Genomic DNA, 14,928 nt, shown 5'->3' with positions numbered 1-14,928 from the left:
CTGTAGATTGCTTTTGGCAGGATGGCCATTTTGACAGTATTAATTCTTCCTATCCATAAGCACAGGATGTGTTTCCATTTATTGGTTTCTCCTTTAATTTATCTCAGAGTGTCTGGTAGTTTTCAGGGTATAAGTCTTTCACTTCCTTAGTTAGGTTTATTCCTAGGTATTTTATTCTTTTTGATGCAATTGTGAATTGAATTGTTTTCCTGATTTCTCTTTCTGCTAGTTCATCGTTAGTGTATAGGAAAGCCACAGATTTCTCTGTGTTAATTTTGTCTCCTGCAACTTTGCCGAATTCAGACATTAGCTCTACTAGTCTTGGTGTGGATTCTTTAGGGTTTTTTAATGTACAATATCATCTCATCTGCAAACAGTGACAGTTTAAATTCTTCCTTGCCAATCTGGATGCCTTTTATTTCTTTGTGTTTACTGATTACCTTGGCTAGGACCTCCAAAACTATGTTGAATGAAACTGGGGAGAATGGCATCCTTGTCTTGTTCCAAATCTTAAAGGTAAAGGTTTCACCTTCTCGCTAAGTATGATTTTGGCTGTGGGTTTGATATATATATGGCCTTTATTATGTTGAGGCACTTGCCCTGTATACCGATTTTGTAGAGAGTTTTTATCATGAATGGATGTTAAATTTTGTCCAGTGCTTTTTTGGGATCTATGGAGATGATCATGTGGTTTTTGTCCTTTTTGTTGATGTGGTGGATGATGATGATGATGGATTTTTGAATATTGTACCATCCTTGCATCCCTGGAATAAATCCTATTTGATCATGATGGATGATCTTTTTGATGGATTTTTGAATTCGATTTGCTAATACTTTTTGAGTGTTTTTGTATCTATGTTCATCAGGGATATTGGTCTCTAATTTTCTTTTTTTGTGCTGTCTGTCTGGTTTTGGTATTAGAGTGATGCTGGCCTCATAGGATGAGTTTCGAAGTATTCCCTCTTCTTCTACTCTTTGGAAAACTTTAAGGAGGATGGGTACTAGGCCTTCACTAAATATTTGATAAAATTCAGCAATGAAGCGATCTAGTCCAGGGCTTTTGTTCTTTTTTTTGTATCATTAATCTACAATTACATGAGGAACATTATGTTTACTAGACTCCCCCTTCACCAAGTACCCCCCACAAACCCCATTACAGTCACTGTCCATCAGCGTAGTAAGATGCTATAGAATCACTACTTGTCTTCTCTGTGTTGCACAGCCCTCCCCATGCCCCCCACTATATTATATATGCTATTCGTAATGCCCCTTTTCTCCCCCCGCCATCCCTCCCTTCACACTCATCCTCCCCAGTCCCTTTCCCTTTGGTAACTGTTAGTCCATTCTTGGGTTCTGTGATTCTGCTGCTGTTTTGTTCCTTCAGTTTTTTCTTTGTTCTTATACTCCACATATGAGTGAAATCATTTGGTACTTGTCTTTCTCTGCCTGGCTTATTTCACTGAGCATAATACCCTCTAGCTCCATCCATGTTGTTGCAAATGGTAGGATTTGTTTTCTTCTTATGGCTGAATAATAATATTCCATTGTGTATATGTACCACATCTTCTTTATCCATTCATCTACTGATGGACACTAAGGTTGCTTCCTTTTCTTGGCTATTGTAAATAGTGCTGCGATAAACATAGGGGTGCATCTGTCTTTTTCAAACTGGGCTGCTGTATTCTTAGGGTAAATTCCCAGAAGTGGAATTCCTGGGTCAAATGGTATTTCTATTTTGAGCTTTTTGAGGAACCTCCATACTGTTTTCCACACTGGTTGAACTAATTTACACTCCCACCAGCAGTGTAGGAGGGTTCCCCTTTCTCCACAACCTCGCCAACATGTGTTCCTGTTTGTCTTTTGGATGGTGGCGATGTCTTTTGGATATCTCATTGTGGTTTTAATTTGCATTTCTCTGATGACTAGCGATGTGGAGCATCTTTTCATGTGCCTGTTGCCATCTGAATTTCTTCTTTGGAGAACTGTCTGTTCGGCTCCTCTGCCCATTTTTTAATTGGATTATTTGCTTTTTGTTTGTTGAGGTGCGTGAGCTCTTTATGTATTTTGGATGTCAACCCTTTATTGGATCTGTCATTTATGAATATATTCTCCCATAATGTAGGATACCTTTTTGTTCTGTTGATGGTGTCCTTTGCTCTACAGAAGCTTTACAACTTGATATAGTCCCACTTGTTCATTTTTGCTTTTGTTTCCCTTGCCCGGGGAGACATGTTCATGAAGAGATTGCTCATGTTTATGTCCAAGAGATTTTTGCCTATGTTTTTTTCTAAGAGTTTTATGGTTTCATGACTTACATTCATGTCTTTGATCCATTTCGAATTTACTTTTGTGTATGGGGTTAGACAGTGATCCAGTTTCGTTCTCTTATATGTAGCTGTCCAGTTTTGCCAACACCAGTTGTTGAAGAGGCTGTCATTTCCCCTACTGTATGTCCATGGCTCCTTTATCATATATTAATTGACCATATGTTTGTGTTAATGTTTGGAGTCTCTGTTCTGTTCCACTGGTCTGTGGGTCTGTTCTTGTGCCTGTACCAAAGTGTTTTGATTACTGTGGCTTTGTAGTAGAGCTTGAAGTTGGGGAGTGAGATCCCCCCCACTTTATTCTTCCTTCTCAGGATTGCTTTGGCTATTTGGGGTCTTTGGTGTTTCCATATGAATTTTTGAACTATTTGTTCCAGTTCGTTGAAGAATGTTGTTGGTAATTTGATAGGAATTGCATGAAATCTGTATATTGCTTTGGGCAGGATGGCCATTTTGACGATATTAATTCTTCCTAGCCAAGAGCATGGGATGAGTTTCCATTTGTTAGTGACCTCTTTAATTTCTCTTAAGAGTGTCTTGTAGTTTTCAGGGTATAGGTCTTTCACTTCCTTGGTTTGGTTTATTCCTAGGTATTTTATTCTTTTTGATGCAATTGTGAATGGAATTGTTTTCCTGATTTCTCTTTCTATTTGTTCATTGTTAGTGTGTAGGAAAGCCACAGATTTCTGTGTATTAATTGTGTATCCTATAACTTTGCTGAATTCTGATATTCTAGTAGTTTTGGAGTGTAGTCTTAGGGTTTTTTATGTACAATATCATGTCATCTGCCAATAGTGACTGATGTTTTATATTTGTATTGGCACCCTCTATTACCCAGAAGCTCTACTATCTGTAGCTGATCAGCCTCTGGAGTGATGGTGGGGGTCTTGGGAGTGGCGCTGGTGCCTCTCAGTAGAAAAGCGCTGTTTCCTGCTTCCTGGTTGTAGTGCCTGTCTCCAGTTCCAGGGCCAGTGGGCCAAGCGCGCAGCTAGAAGACTATGCTTTGTGCTTGTATCTACCATTGCCAGGGCCACCCTCTGGCTGGCCTGGCGCAAGGAGAGGGACATCCACATTGCAATCTGGTGTCAGCCAGGAGGAAGGCACAGCAGGCTGCGTGTCATGGTGGGGTCCTTGGAACTGCATAACAGCCAGAGATATGGAGTGCCTGAAGCTCCTGAAAGTTCCCAACTAGCTGGGCAGACTGCATCGTGACAATTTTGTCCACCTGTTCTTTCTCCTGAGCAGCAACCTCTGTGCAATCCCTGCTCCGTTAGCAGCCCTCTTGCTGTGAGAAAGTCTCTCAGACTGCTCTCCTTTCTTTTGTTCTGGAGCAGCTGGATGTGGATCCCTGTTACTGCAAGTGGCTGGAATCTTCAGAGCACCATGTAATGTAGGTTCGTGCTCCTAGAGCAGATCTCTAGGGCTTGGTGTTCAGTAGTCCTAGGCTTCTACCCCATCCCTGCTCTGTTTCTCTTCCTCCCACCAGGAGCTGGGGTGGCTGGAGGGTTTGGGTCCTGCGGGATCACAGCTTTGCTACTTTACACTTTTCCATAAGGTCTTCTCTTTTCCCCAGATGTAGACAGTCTGTCGCAGTCTTCTTTCCATTCACTCTTTCAGCATTAGTTGTATTTGCTGTATTTTCATATTATTTGTGGTTTGGGGAGGAGGTTTCTGTGTCACCTCACATGCCGCCATCTTTAATCCCTTTTCATGTAGTTGCCTTTATTTTTTATGAATTAGTAGGAGATCTTTCTTAGAACAAGGTCTGCCAATTACTGGTTTTATAAATACTTTTGGACTTGGTCCTTAATTGATAATCTTTCACGTAAGTCTTGGTGTAAATTCCTTTCTAGTTTTTTTTCATACATAATTTGCTGTCCTCTTTTTACTGAAATAGGAGTGTTTCTGCTTGTTACAATTTTGGAAAAAACTCAACAGTGTTTAAAATTTTTTTTTTATATATTTTAAGATGTTAAATATTCTACAATGTGATTTTTAACAACACAGTTAATATTTTTTTGTAAGTACCCCATAATTTAACAGCCCTTATTGTTTGGCAGTAAGGCTGTTTCTGATCTTTATTATAAATCTTAATATACCATGGCACTTAACTCTTTGCTCATAGTTGTGATTATTTTCTTTGATTTCATTCCTACAGTTTGATTTATTAGAAGAAATTGCTATAAACCATAAGCCTTATGATTCTTACTATTGCTCAGTTACCCTGGAGAAGAAATAGTTTTAATTTATATCTCTAATAATAGAGTGGCTCCTTTGTGAATACTTAGAGTCACTGAGAAACAAGAACTACACCACTGTCATCAGTGGAAATAATGTTTTAATTTACATTCTTTTATTAATGATTAATAGAACTTTTCCCATGTGTTAGTGACCATTGTGATTTTTAAAAACATAGATTACGTCTTCAGAGCCTCTCATTTTTTTCCTTTATTGATATGTGAGATTTCTTATGCATTAAGATTGTTGATGCTATCTTGATGTCTTGATTTGTGATTTTTTTAATGCTTATTGTTTTTCATTTTTGTTTTTTTGATACCCAGAGGTTTCAAATTATTATGCCATTAGACCTGTTACTTTATGTATTCTTTTCTTGTGTTTATTCTTATACTTAACCTTTGCATACATTGAGATCAGATACTTACCAGTATTTTCTCTTAATTGTTTTATACTATCTTTTCTTTTTCTTCTCTTTCTTATCTCATTCTCTTTCTCATTTCTGTTTGTTTCCTTCTCCTTTTCTTTTTTCTTTTCCTTCTCTTCCCTTCTCTCTCCCTTCCCATCCCTTTCCTGTTTCCCTCCCCTCGCCATTTAACTGTCTTTGAATTTTTTCATTTGTGAAAGAGCTGTAATTTTGTACATCCCAACTTGACACAAAATAATTAATTCATTGTCTCAGTTCAGTTTATTGACTCATTCTTTCCAGTATATTTTAGAAATGAAATATGCGGATCATTTTTAAATAAGACTATTTGAATTTGCATTGAAGGTTTGAAAAAGCATCTGTGGAGTACCAGGAGCACCTGTGCATCATGACAGGCATTGATTGCTGCATCTCCAGCTTTGACAAATCTGTTCTCTCCTTGGCCAATGCCGGGCGTAACAGTGCCAGCCCCAAACATTCTTTGAATGGTGAGCATTCAGTATTGAAAGAAAAAAGTTGTAGTCAAATAGGACTGATGATCTTACTGTATATTTTTTAATTTCTTTACTCTTTGAAATATTTAAAACTGCTCTGGATCTCTCTTTATTTTGCAAAATGCATTCATTCAGGTGAATCCAGAAAAACTGTGCTATCCAAACCAACTGACTCTTCCCCTGAGGTTATAAATTATTTGGGAAATAAAGCATGTGAGTGCTACATTTCAGTTGCTGATTGGACTGCTGTACAGGAATGGCAGAGTGCTATCCACGACTTGAAAAAGAGTACCAGCAGTACTTCTCTCAACCTGAAAGCTGATTTCAACTACATAAAGTAAGGGTTTTTTCTTTCAGTTATGAATTATAATACTTAACCCTGTTAAATATTCAGTAGCTTTAAAGTCATCTTCCTCTATGGCAGAAAAATATTAAAATTGGTCATACTATTATTACAAGATGGTTGTAGTTTTAATAATAGTACAATTCTAAAAATGACTACAGTGAGAAACTAATGTTAGAGGTGAGGAGGGTATATGTGCAGTGAGAAAACACTCATAAGTATTGAAACAGTCATTTGGTATTGATTCTCAAGAGGCTCACATTTGATGGCATTATTTCTAAATTAGGTTTGAATAAACAAAAAATATTGTTAAAGGACAGAGTATATGAACATGTGTAAATTAAACTCCCTTGTCTTTTTCTTCTCCTTAGTCCTCTGCATTTTTTATAATCCTTTAGTTCAGAATTTGAGTACTGGTTTTATGACAGACACTTGGCTATGTAGTAAAGGTCATTAGCTGTCCTTGCACTCGAGGAGCTCATCTTCTAGTAAGTGAGTGGGTTAATGGGTAATTTCTCCATTGAGCATGTATGTGTTCCAGCCAGTGGGATGCAGTGTACATAAAACATGAATTCCAGTCTTTGAGGAGCTGACCTAGTGAGGACACACACTGACAAAAGGACAAAGGTGGAGAATACCATCATCATGACAGTTGAGCACAGACTTGAAGAACCAGACCTGATGCAAGAATGATAGGCTTGGAGTCTTCTGGAAATGTCCAGGAAGTGATTATGGTCAGAGCAGAGTAGATAATAGAAGATAAGGGCAGAGAAATAGGTAGGACCTGTGACGAGGACTGTGATTGCTAGTAAGACTGAAAATCTTGGGTGGGGTTTGAATATCACAGGTGGGTCATGATCTGATTTTGTGTTCACTCTGGTGCGTTGCGAAGAGATTGGAGGTAGAGGGCAGGGGTGGGAGCATGTAGACTGTGTATCTGTGTGGACAGAGGTAGAAGGGGGAGAACAGATACAATTAACTGGAATAGGAGCACACAGAATAGAAAGGTGCGTGTGAAACATCGTGAGATTGTTTAGTAAGCAATCAAGAATTGAATTTAGAACTAAGGAGGGAAACTCTAAGCTGGAGAGTGATTTGGGGATAATTAGCATGTAGGTGATGCTTACAGGCCCTCTTTGCGTTTCATTCTCTATACTCCAGAGGCTTTGTAAGCCACCAAAGCCACAGGTAAGGCTCTGGAGAAGAGTGAGTAAAAAGGAAAGAGGGCCATGGTCATATCCTTTTGAGCATCTTTGTTAACGGATGGGAGAGGACACTATTAAAAACACAAGGACATTGAGGAAGGAAGTGTGGGAGATGTAGGAGAATCAGAGGGTTGTAGTTGGCCTTGTCAGAAGCTCCAGAGATTGCAAAGCAAGGGTTTTGTAGAGAGATTAAGAGAAGTAACCAGGTTGACTACACTGAGTGGTGGAGAGACCTGAATGAAAGTTTTAGTTAGGTTAATGGGGTAGCGAGTTTTTCTTGAAGTCAGGGAGAGGAAGCTATGGCTGGAGGAGAATATTGTGTGTGTATTTTAAATACTGGAGAGAGAGAGTTTTTTTTTAACTAAGGGGAAGGAGCCACTAGAAAGCAGAGGTTGAAAAAAAACAGGATAAAGAACATCAACTTAAGGATTAACAGGACCTCACTTTTTCTGTGTCTCAAGGAAAGCAGTTAAGTTTGATACAGACAGTTTTGGGAGTATATGGTGGATTGGGGGTAAGAGAGGAAATTAAAGCCTGTGGGTTTTGTTTGTTTAGTTTTCTTGAGAAGTCAGTCATTAGCTGAAAGTAGGGCTAGAGGCAACATAGGGAACTTGCCACTAGAGAGAACTCAGACTGTAGTGGCAGAAATGGTAAGTGTGTGGGTCACCAAAGCCCAACAGTTCCTCAGTGCCAGTAATTAACAGTTCGCATAAGAAGCTGATGGATGCATCGCTCCAGGTTTGGGCTTTGTGGGGGTAGAAGCAGCTACAGACAGTGATGCACATTTCGAGTGCTAGATTCAGGCTGAGTTGTAAGGGAGGTGACAAAGAGGGACAGGAAAAGATGAGAGACTAACAGAAAAGAGATTTAGAAACTCTTTAAGTGGCCTCTTGTTGGCAAGCAACTGTAATGTGAATAGGAACACCCAAGTGGAGGGTGTGAAAGTAGCAGTGGGGAGCTAGGAGGATAAGGCCTCATCTTGGAATGGATGGCATAGGATGAGAAGAAGGAGCTTCAGAAGTGTCAGCATTTTCAGATAAGGCAAGGAGATGGAAAAGAAGAATTCTTTGAAAGAGAAATAGGTTCCATGAAACAGTGGAAAAGGGAGGGAGAGGAGTGACAGCAGGAAGGGCTAGGATGTAAGATTGAGGTAGTAGGGTAGGAGACCTACAGGGGCTTATGTGCTAGGTGAGGAGTGAGGCTAGGTTGGGAGTTAATTCAGTGGTGGCTTGGGGAGAACTAGGTGTCCACTTTGCCAACTGCAGAGGTCTACTGTCTGTTGACAGACGCTGAGGATAACACGCTGTACAAAGAGGAAGGAAACATGGAAGGGTGAGCATGTTAAGCTGAATGTCCACAGCCATGACTTTCTGGTTTGTCACTTGATTTCAGTGCTAATTAAGATAGTAGTCACATCTTCAAAGTAAAAATAAAACTGTGGCCTACCTGGAAAGAACTTTATTAAAATAATGCTCTGTGACTGTGCTGTCTTTTTCTAAAATTTGTTCTATTTTCAGAGTGGTTCCACAGGCTGGATAGGATGTAATACAAGCTAACTGATGTTTTTTTGTTTGTTTGTTTTTTAATTTTTTATTAAGGTATGATTGATATACGCTCTTATGAAGGTTTCATATGAAAAAACAATGTGGTTACTACATTTACCCATATTATCAAGTTCCCACCCATACCCCAATGCAGTCACTGTTCATCAGTGCAGCAAGTTGCCAGAGATCCACTATGTCCCTTCTCTGTGATACATTGTTCTCCCTGTGATCCCCCACACCATGTGTACTAAACATAATACCCCTCAGTCCCCTTCTCCCTACCCCACCTGCCCTCCCACACCCCTCCCCTTTGTTAACCACTAGTTCATAGTCTGCTGCCATTTTGTTCCTTCAGTTTTGCTTCATTGTTATACTCCACAAATGAGGGAGATCATTTGGCATTTGTCTTTCTCCACCTGGCTTATTTCACTGAGCATAATGTCCTCCAGCTCCATCCATGTGATTGCAAATGGTAGAATTTGTTTCTTTCTTATGGCTGAATAGTATTCTATTGTATATATGTACTACATCTTCTTTATCCATTCATCTACAGATAGACACTTAGGTTGCTTCCATATCTTGGCTATTGTAAAAAGTGCTGCGATAAACATAGGGGTGCATATGTCTTTTTGAATCTGAGAAGTTGTAATCTTTGGATATATTCCAAGGAGTGGGATTCTGGGGTCAGATAGTATTTCTATTTTTTAGTTTTTTGAGGAAGCTCCATTTTGCTTTCCACAATTGTTAAACTAGCTTACATTCCAACTAGCAGTGTAGGAGGGTTCCCCTTTCTCCTCATCCTCGCCAGCATTTGTTGTTCTTAGTCTTATCGATGCTGGCCATCCTTACTGGTGTGAGGTGATATCTCATTGTGGTTTTAATTTGCATTTCCCTAATCATTAGTGATGTGGAGCATCTCCTCATGTGTCTGTTGGCCATCTGAATTTCTTCTTTGGAGAACTGTCTCTTCATATCCTCTGCCCACTTGTTAATCTGGTTATTTGCTTTTTGGGTGTTGAGGTGTCTAAGTTCTTTATATATTTTGGATGTTATAACCCCTTGTCAGGTATGTCATTTACAAATACATTCTCCCATACTGTAGAATGCCTTTTTGTTCTGTTGATGGTGTCCTTTGCCGTACGGAAACTTTTTAGTTTGATGTAGTCCCATGAGTTCATTTTTGCTTTTGTTTCCCTTGCTCAAGGAGCTGTGTTCAGAAAGAAGTTGCTCATGCTTATATTCAGGAGATGTTTGCTTATGTTGTCTTCTAAGACTTTTATGGTTTCATGACTTACATCCAAGTCTTGAATCTATTTCGTGTTTACTTTTGTGTATGGGATTAAACAATAGTCCAGTTTCATTCTCTTGCTTATAGCTGTTGAAGAGGCTGCTATTTCCCCATTGTATGTCCATGGCTCCTTTATCATACATTAATTGACCATATATGGTTGGGTTTATATCAGGGCTCTCTAGTCTGTTCCATTGGTCTATGGGTCTGTTCTTGTGCCAGTACCAAATTGTCTTGATTACTGTGGCTTTGTAGTAGAGCTTGAAATTGGGGAGCATAATTCCCCCTGCTTTATTCTTCCTTCCCAGGATTGCTTTGGCTATTCGAGGCCTTTTGTGGTTCCATATGAATTTTAGGATGATTTTCTCTAGTTCGTTGAAGAATGCTGTTGGTATTTTGATAGGAATTGCATTGAATCTATAGATTGCTTTAGGCAGGATGGCCATTTTGACAATATTAATTCTTCCTATCCATGATCATGGAATGTGTTTCTATTTATTGGTATCTAATTTCTCTTAAGAGTGTCTTGTAGTTTTCAGGGTATAGGTCTTTCACTTCCTTGGTTAGGTTTATTCCTAGGTATTTTATTCTTTTTGATTCAATTGTGAATGGAATTGTTTTCCTGATTTCTCTCTCTGCTAGTTCATTGTTAGTGTATAGGAATGCCACAGATTTCTGCATATTAATTTTGTATCCTGCAAGATTGCTGAATTCAGATACTAGATCTAGTAGCTTTGGAGTGGATTCTTTAGGGTCTTTTATGTACAATATCATGTCATCGGCAAACAGGGACAGTTTAACTTCTTCCTTGCCAATCTGGATGCCTTTTATTTCTTTGTGTTGTCTGATTGCCGTGGCTAGGACCTCCAGTACTATGTTGAATAGAAATGGGGAGAGTGGGCATCCTTGTCTTGTTCCTGAACTTAAAGGAAAAGCTTTCAGCTACTTACTGTTAAGTATAATGTTCGCTGTGGGTTTGTCATATATGGCCTTTATTATGTTGAGGTACTTGCCCTCTGTACCCATTTATTGAGAGTTTTTATCATGAATGGATGTTGAATTTTGTTGAATGCCTTTTCAGCATCTATGGAGATGATGATGTGGTTTTTGCCCTTCATTTTGTTGATGTGGTGGATGATGTTGATGGATTTTCAAATGTTGTACCATCCTTGCATCCCTGGAATAAATCCTACTTGATCATGATGGATGAATTTTTGTGTATTTTTGAATTCAGTTTGCTAATATTTTGTTGAGTATTTTTGCATCTATGTTCATCAGGGATATTGGTCTGTAGTTTTCTTTTTTGGTGGTATTTTTGCCTGGTTTTGGTATTAGAGTGATGCTAGCCTCATAGAATGAGTTTAGAAGTATTCCCTTCTCTTCTATTTTTTGGAAAACTTTAAGGAGATTGGGTATTAGGTCTTCACGAAATGTTTGATAAAATTCAGTGGTGAAGTCATCTGGTCCAGGAGTTTTGTTTTTAGGTAGGTTTTTGATTACCAATTCAATTTCTTTGCTGGTAATTGGTCTGTTCAGATTTTCTGTTCTTCCTTGGTCAGCCTTGGAAGGTTGTATTTTTCTAGAAGGTTGTCCATTTCTTCTAGTTTATCCAGTTTGTTAGCATATAATTTTTCATAGTATTCTTTAATAATTCTTTGTATTTTTGTGGTGTCCATAGTGATTTTTCCTTTCTCATTTCTGATTCTGTTTATGTGTGTAGACTATCTTTTTTTCTTGGTAAGTCTGGCTAAGGGTTTATCTATTGTGTTAATTTGTTGAAGAACCAGCTCTTGCTTTCATTGATTCTTTCTATTGTTTTATACCTCTCAATTTTATTTATTTCTACTCTAATCTTTATTAAGTCCCTCCTTCTACCAACTTTGGGCCTCATTTGTTCTTTTTCTAGTTTCATTAATTGTGAGTTTAGACTGTTTATATGGGATTATTCTTCTTTCTTGAGGTAGGCCTGTTTTGCAATATGCTTTCCTCTTAGCGCAGCCTTGGCTGCATCCCACAGATTTTGTGGTGTTGAATTATTATTGTCATTTGTCTCTATATTGCTTGATCTCTGTTTTTATTTGGTCATTGATCCATTGGTTATTTAGGAGCATGTACTGAAGCCTCCATGTGTTTGTGGAATTTTTCATTTTCTTTGCATAATTTATTTCTAGTTTCATACCTTTGTGGTCTGAGAAACTGGTTGGTAAAATTTCAGTCTTTTTTGAATTTACTGAGGCTCTTTTTCTGGCCTAGTATATGATCTTTTGAAAATGTTCCATGTCACTGAGAAGAATGTGTATTCTGTTGCTTTTGGGTGTAGAGTTGTGTAGATATGTCTCTTAGGTCCATCTGTGCTATTGTGTTGTTCAGTGCCTCTGTCTCCTTACTTATCTTCTGTCTTGTTGATCTGTCCTTCAGAGCGAGTGGAATGTTGAAGTCTCCTAGAATGAATGCATTGCATTCTATTTCCCCTTTTAATTCTGTTAGTATTTGTTTCACATATGTGGGTGCTCCTGTGTTGGGAGCATAGATATTTATAATGGTTATATCTTCTTATTGGATTGACCCCTTTATCATTATGTAATGTCCTTTTTTGTCTCTTGTTACTTTCTGTGTTTTGAAGTCTATTTTGTCTGATACAAGTACTGCAACTCCTGCTTTTTTCTCTCTATTAGTTGCATGAAATGTCCTTTTCCCCCTTCACTTTTAGTCTGTGTATGTCTTTGGGTTTAAAGTGAGTCTCTTGTAGGAAGCATATAGATGGGTCTTGTTTTTTTATCCATTCAGTGACTCTGTGTCTCTTGATTGGTGCATTCAGTCCATTTACATTTAGGGTGATTATCGATAGGTATGTATTTATTGTCATTGCAGACTTTAGATTCGTGGTTACCAAAGTTTCAAGGTTAACTTCCTTCCTAAGAGTCTAACTTAACTCACTTAATATGCTATTACAAACACAATCTAAGGGTTCTTTTTTCTCCTCCTTTTTCTTCCTCCTCCATTCTTTATATATTAGGTATCATATTCTGTACTCTTTGTCTGTCCCTGATTGACTTTGGGAATCGTTAATTTAATTTTGCATTTGCTTAGTAATTAGCTGTTCTGCTTTCTTTACTGTGGTTTTATTACCTCTGGTGACAGATATTAAACCTTAGGAACACTTCCATCTATAGCAGTCCCTCGAAAATAGACTGTAGAGATAGATGGTTGAGGGAGGTTAATTCTCTCTGTTTTTGCTTATCTGGAAATTGTTTAATCCCTCCTTCAAATTTAAATGATAATCTTGTGGGATAAAATAATCTTGGTTCCAGGCCCTTCTGCTTCATTGCATTAAATACATCATGTCACTCCCTTCTGTCCTGTAAGGTTTCTGCTGAGAAGTCTGATGTTAGCCTGATGGGCTTTCCCTTGTATGTGATCTTATTTCTGTCTCTGGCTGCTTTTAATAGTCTGTCCTTATCCTTGATCTTTGCCAATTTTATTACTATATGTCTTGGTGTTGTCTTCCTTGGGTCCCTTGTGTTGGGAGATCCGTGAATCTCCATGGCCTGAGAGACTATCTCCTTCCCCAGATTGGGAAAGTTTTCAGCAACTACCTCCTCAAAGACACTTTCTATCCCTTTCTCTCTTCTTCTTCTGGTATCCCTATAATGCGAATATTGTTCCGTTTGGATTGGTCACACAGTTCTCTCAATATTCTTTCATTCTTAGAGATCCTTTTTTCTCTCTGTGCCTCAGCTTCTTTGTATTCCTCTTCTCTAGTTTCTATTTCATTTATCGTCTCCTCCACCATATCCAACCTGCTTTTAATACCCTCCATCATGCTCTTCAATGATCGGATCTCCGACCTGAATTCATTCCTGAGTTCTTGGATATCTTTCCGTACTTCCATTAGTATGTTAATGATTTTTATTTTCAGTTCCCTTTCAGGAAGAGTCATGAGGTCCATGTCATTTAAGTCTTTCTCTGGAGTTATATTAATTTTACTCTGGACCAGGTTCCTTTGGTTTTTCATATTTGTATATGGTGCCCTCTAGTATCCAGAAGCTCTACTCTGGAGCTGCTCAGCCCCTGAAGCAAGGTCAGGGGTCACAGGGGATCGGTATTGGTGCCTGGGGGGAGGGAAGGGCTGTTTCCTGCTTCCTGGCTGCTATGCCTGTCTCCACTGCCTGAACCAGTGGGCTGAGCACACAGGTTTAAGCTTTTGTCCCAGAGCAGCTGGATATGGATCCCTGCTTTCCACAAGCAGCTGGAATCTTATTCTTTTCAGGAATTCTGCCTGTATTAGCTTTCCAACCCAGTAATCATGTGAGTATCATGAAAGCACCATGAAATGTAGGTTTGTGCTCCCAGAGCAGATCTCCAGAGCTAGGTATCCAGCAGTCCCAGGCCTTCCACTCCCTCCCTGTTCCGTTTCTCTTCCTTGCTGGTGAACTGGGGTGGGAGAAGGGCTTGGGTCCCACTGGGCCACAGCTTTGGTATGTTACCCTGTTCTGTGAGGTCTACTCTTTTCTCCAGGTGTATGAAGTCTTGCGCCATCCTCTTCCTGTTGCTTTTTCAGGATTAGTTGCACCAACTATTATTTTCTAATTGTATACGGTTTTAGGAGGAAGCCTCTGTCTCTCCTCTCACGCCCCTATCTTTAATCCAGTCCTGACTGATGTTTTAATTACAGATCACTAAGCAGTTTTGAATCTGGAGAATTTGTTGAATGTACTGAACAGTTAGAATTGTTACCAGGAGAAAATGTCAACGTGCTTGCTGGAGGATCAAAAGACAAAATAGGTATTTGAGATAATACTTGTAAAATTAAGTATTTTTATAGACAAGTTGCTCAATGTTTGGCTTAGTATTTTTACTGGAAAATCTGGAAGTTTTTGTACATTTATTTTGGGGCAGAGTCCCATGTGAAGCAACAATGTTAGGGCAGTTTTATTTACATTTGATTTGGCAAATGAAAAACAGTTTAAAATTAAGCAAACTTAAAAAATGCTATAGTAATACTTGGAGATTTATTTAGTCATTTTGTTAGAAAAAGTGTAAGTAGTTTTTAAGTTAAATATTTTTC

At 38.7% G+C, this 14,928-nt stretch overlaps 1 protein-coding gene across 2 annotated transcripts in view; it reads left to right on the top strand.

Annotated features, from left to right (window-relative positions):
* Positions 1 to 14,928, top strand: part of SMG1 (SMG1 nonsense mediated mRNA decay associated PI3K related kinase) — a 97,519-nt gene that overhangs the window by 44,513 nt on the left and 38,078 nt on the right. For both annotated transcript variants that reach the window (XM_036917101.2, XM_036917103.2), the window contains 3 exons: positions 5,332 to 5,474; positions 5,616 to 5,817; positions 14,536 to 14,645. In XM_036917101.2, coding sequence (XP_036772996.2) covers positions 5,332 to 5,474; positions 5,616 to 5,817; positions 14,536 to 14,645 — 455 coding nt within the window. The remainder of the gene's footprint in view (positions 1 to 5,331; positions 5,475 to 5,615; positions 5,818 to 14,535; positions 14,646 to 14,928) is intronic.

The sequence above is a fragment of the Manis pentadactyla genome, chromosome 10 (genome assembly GCF_030020395.1).
Source record: "Manis pentadactyla isolate mManPen7 chromosome 10, mManPen7.hap1, whole genome shotgun sequence".
NCBI classification, from domain to species: domain Eukaryota; kingdom Metazoa; phylum Chordata; class Mammalia; order Pholidota; family Manidae; genus Manis; species Manis pentadactyla.
The sequence above is the reverse complement of the archived record's forward strand: the minus strand, read 5'-3'. Positions and strand labels throughout refer to the sequence as shown.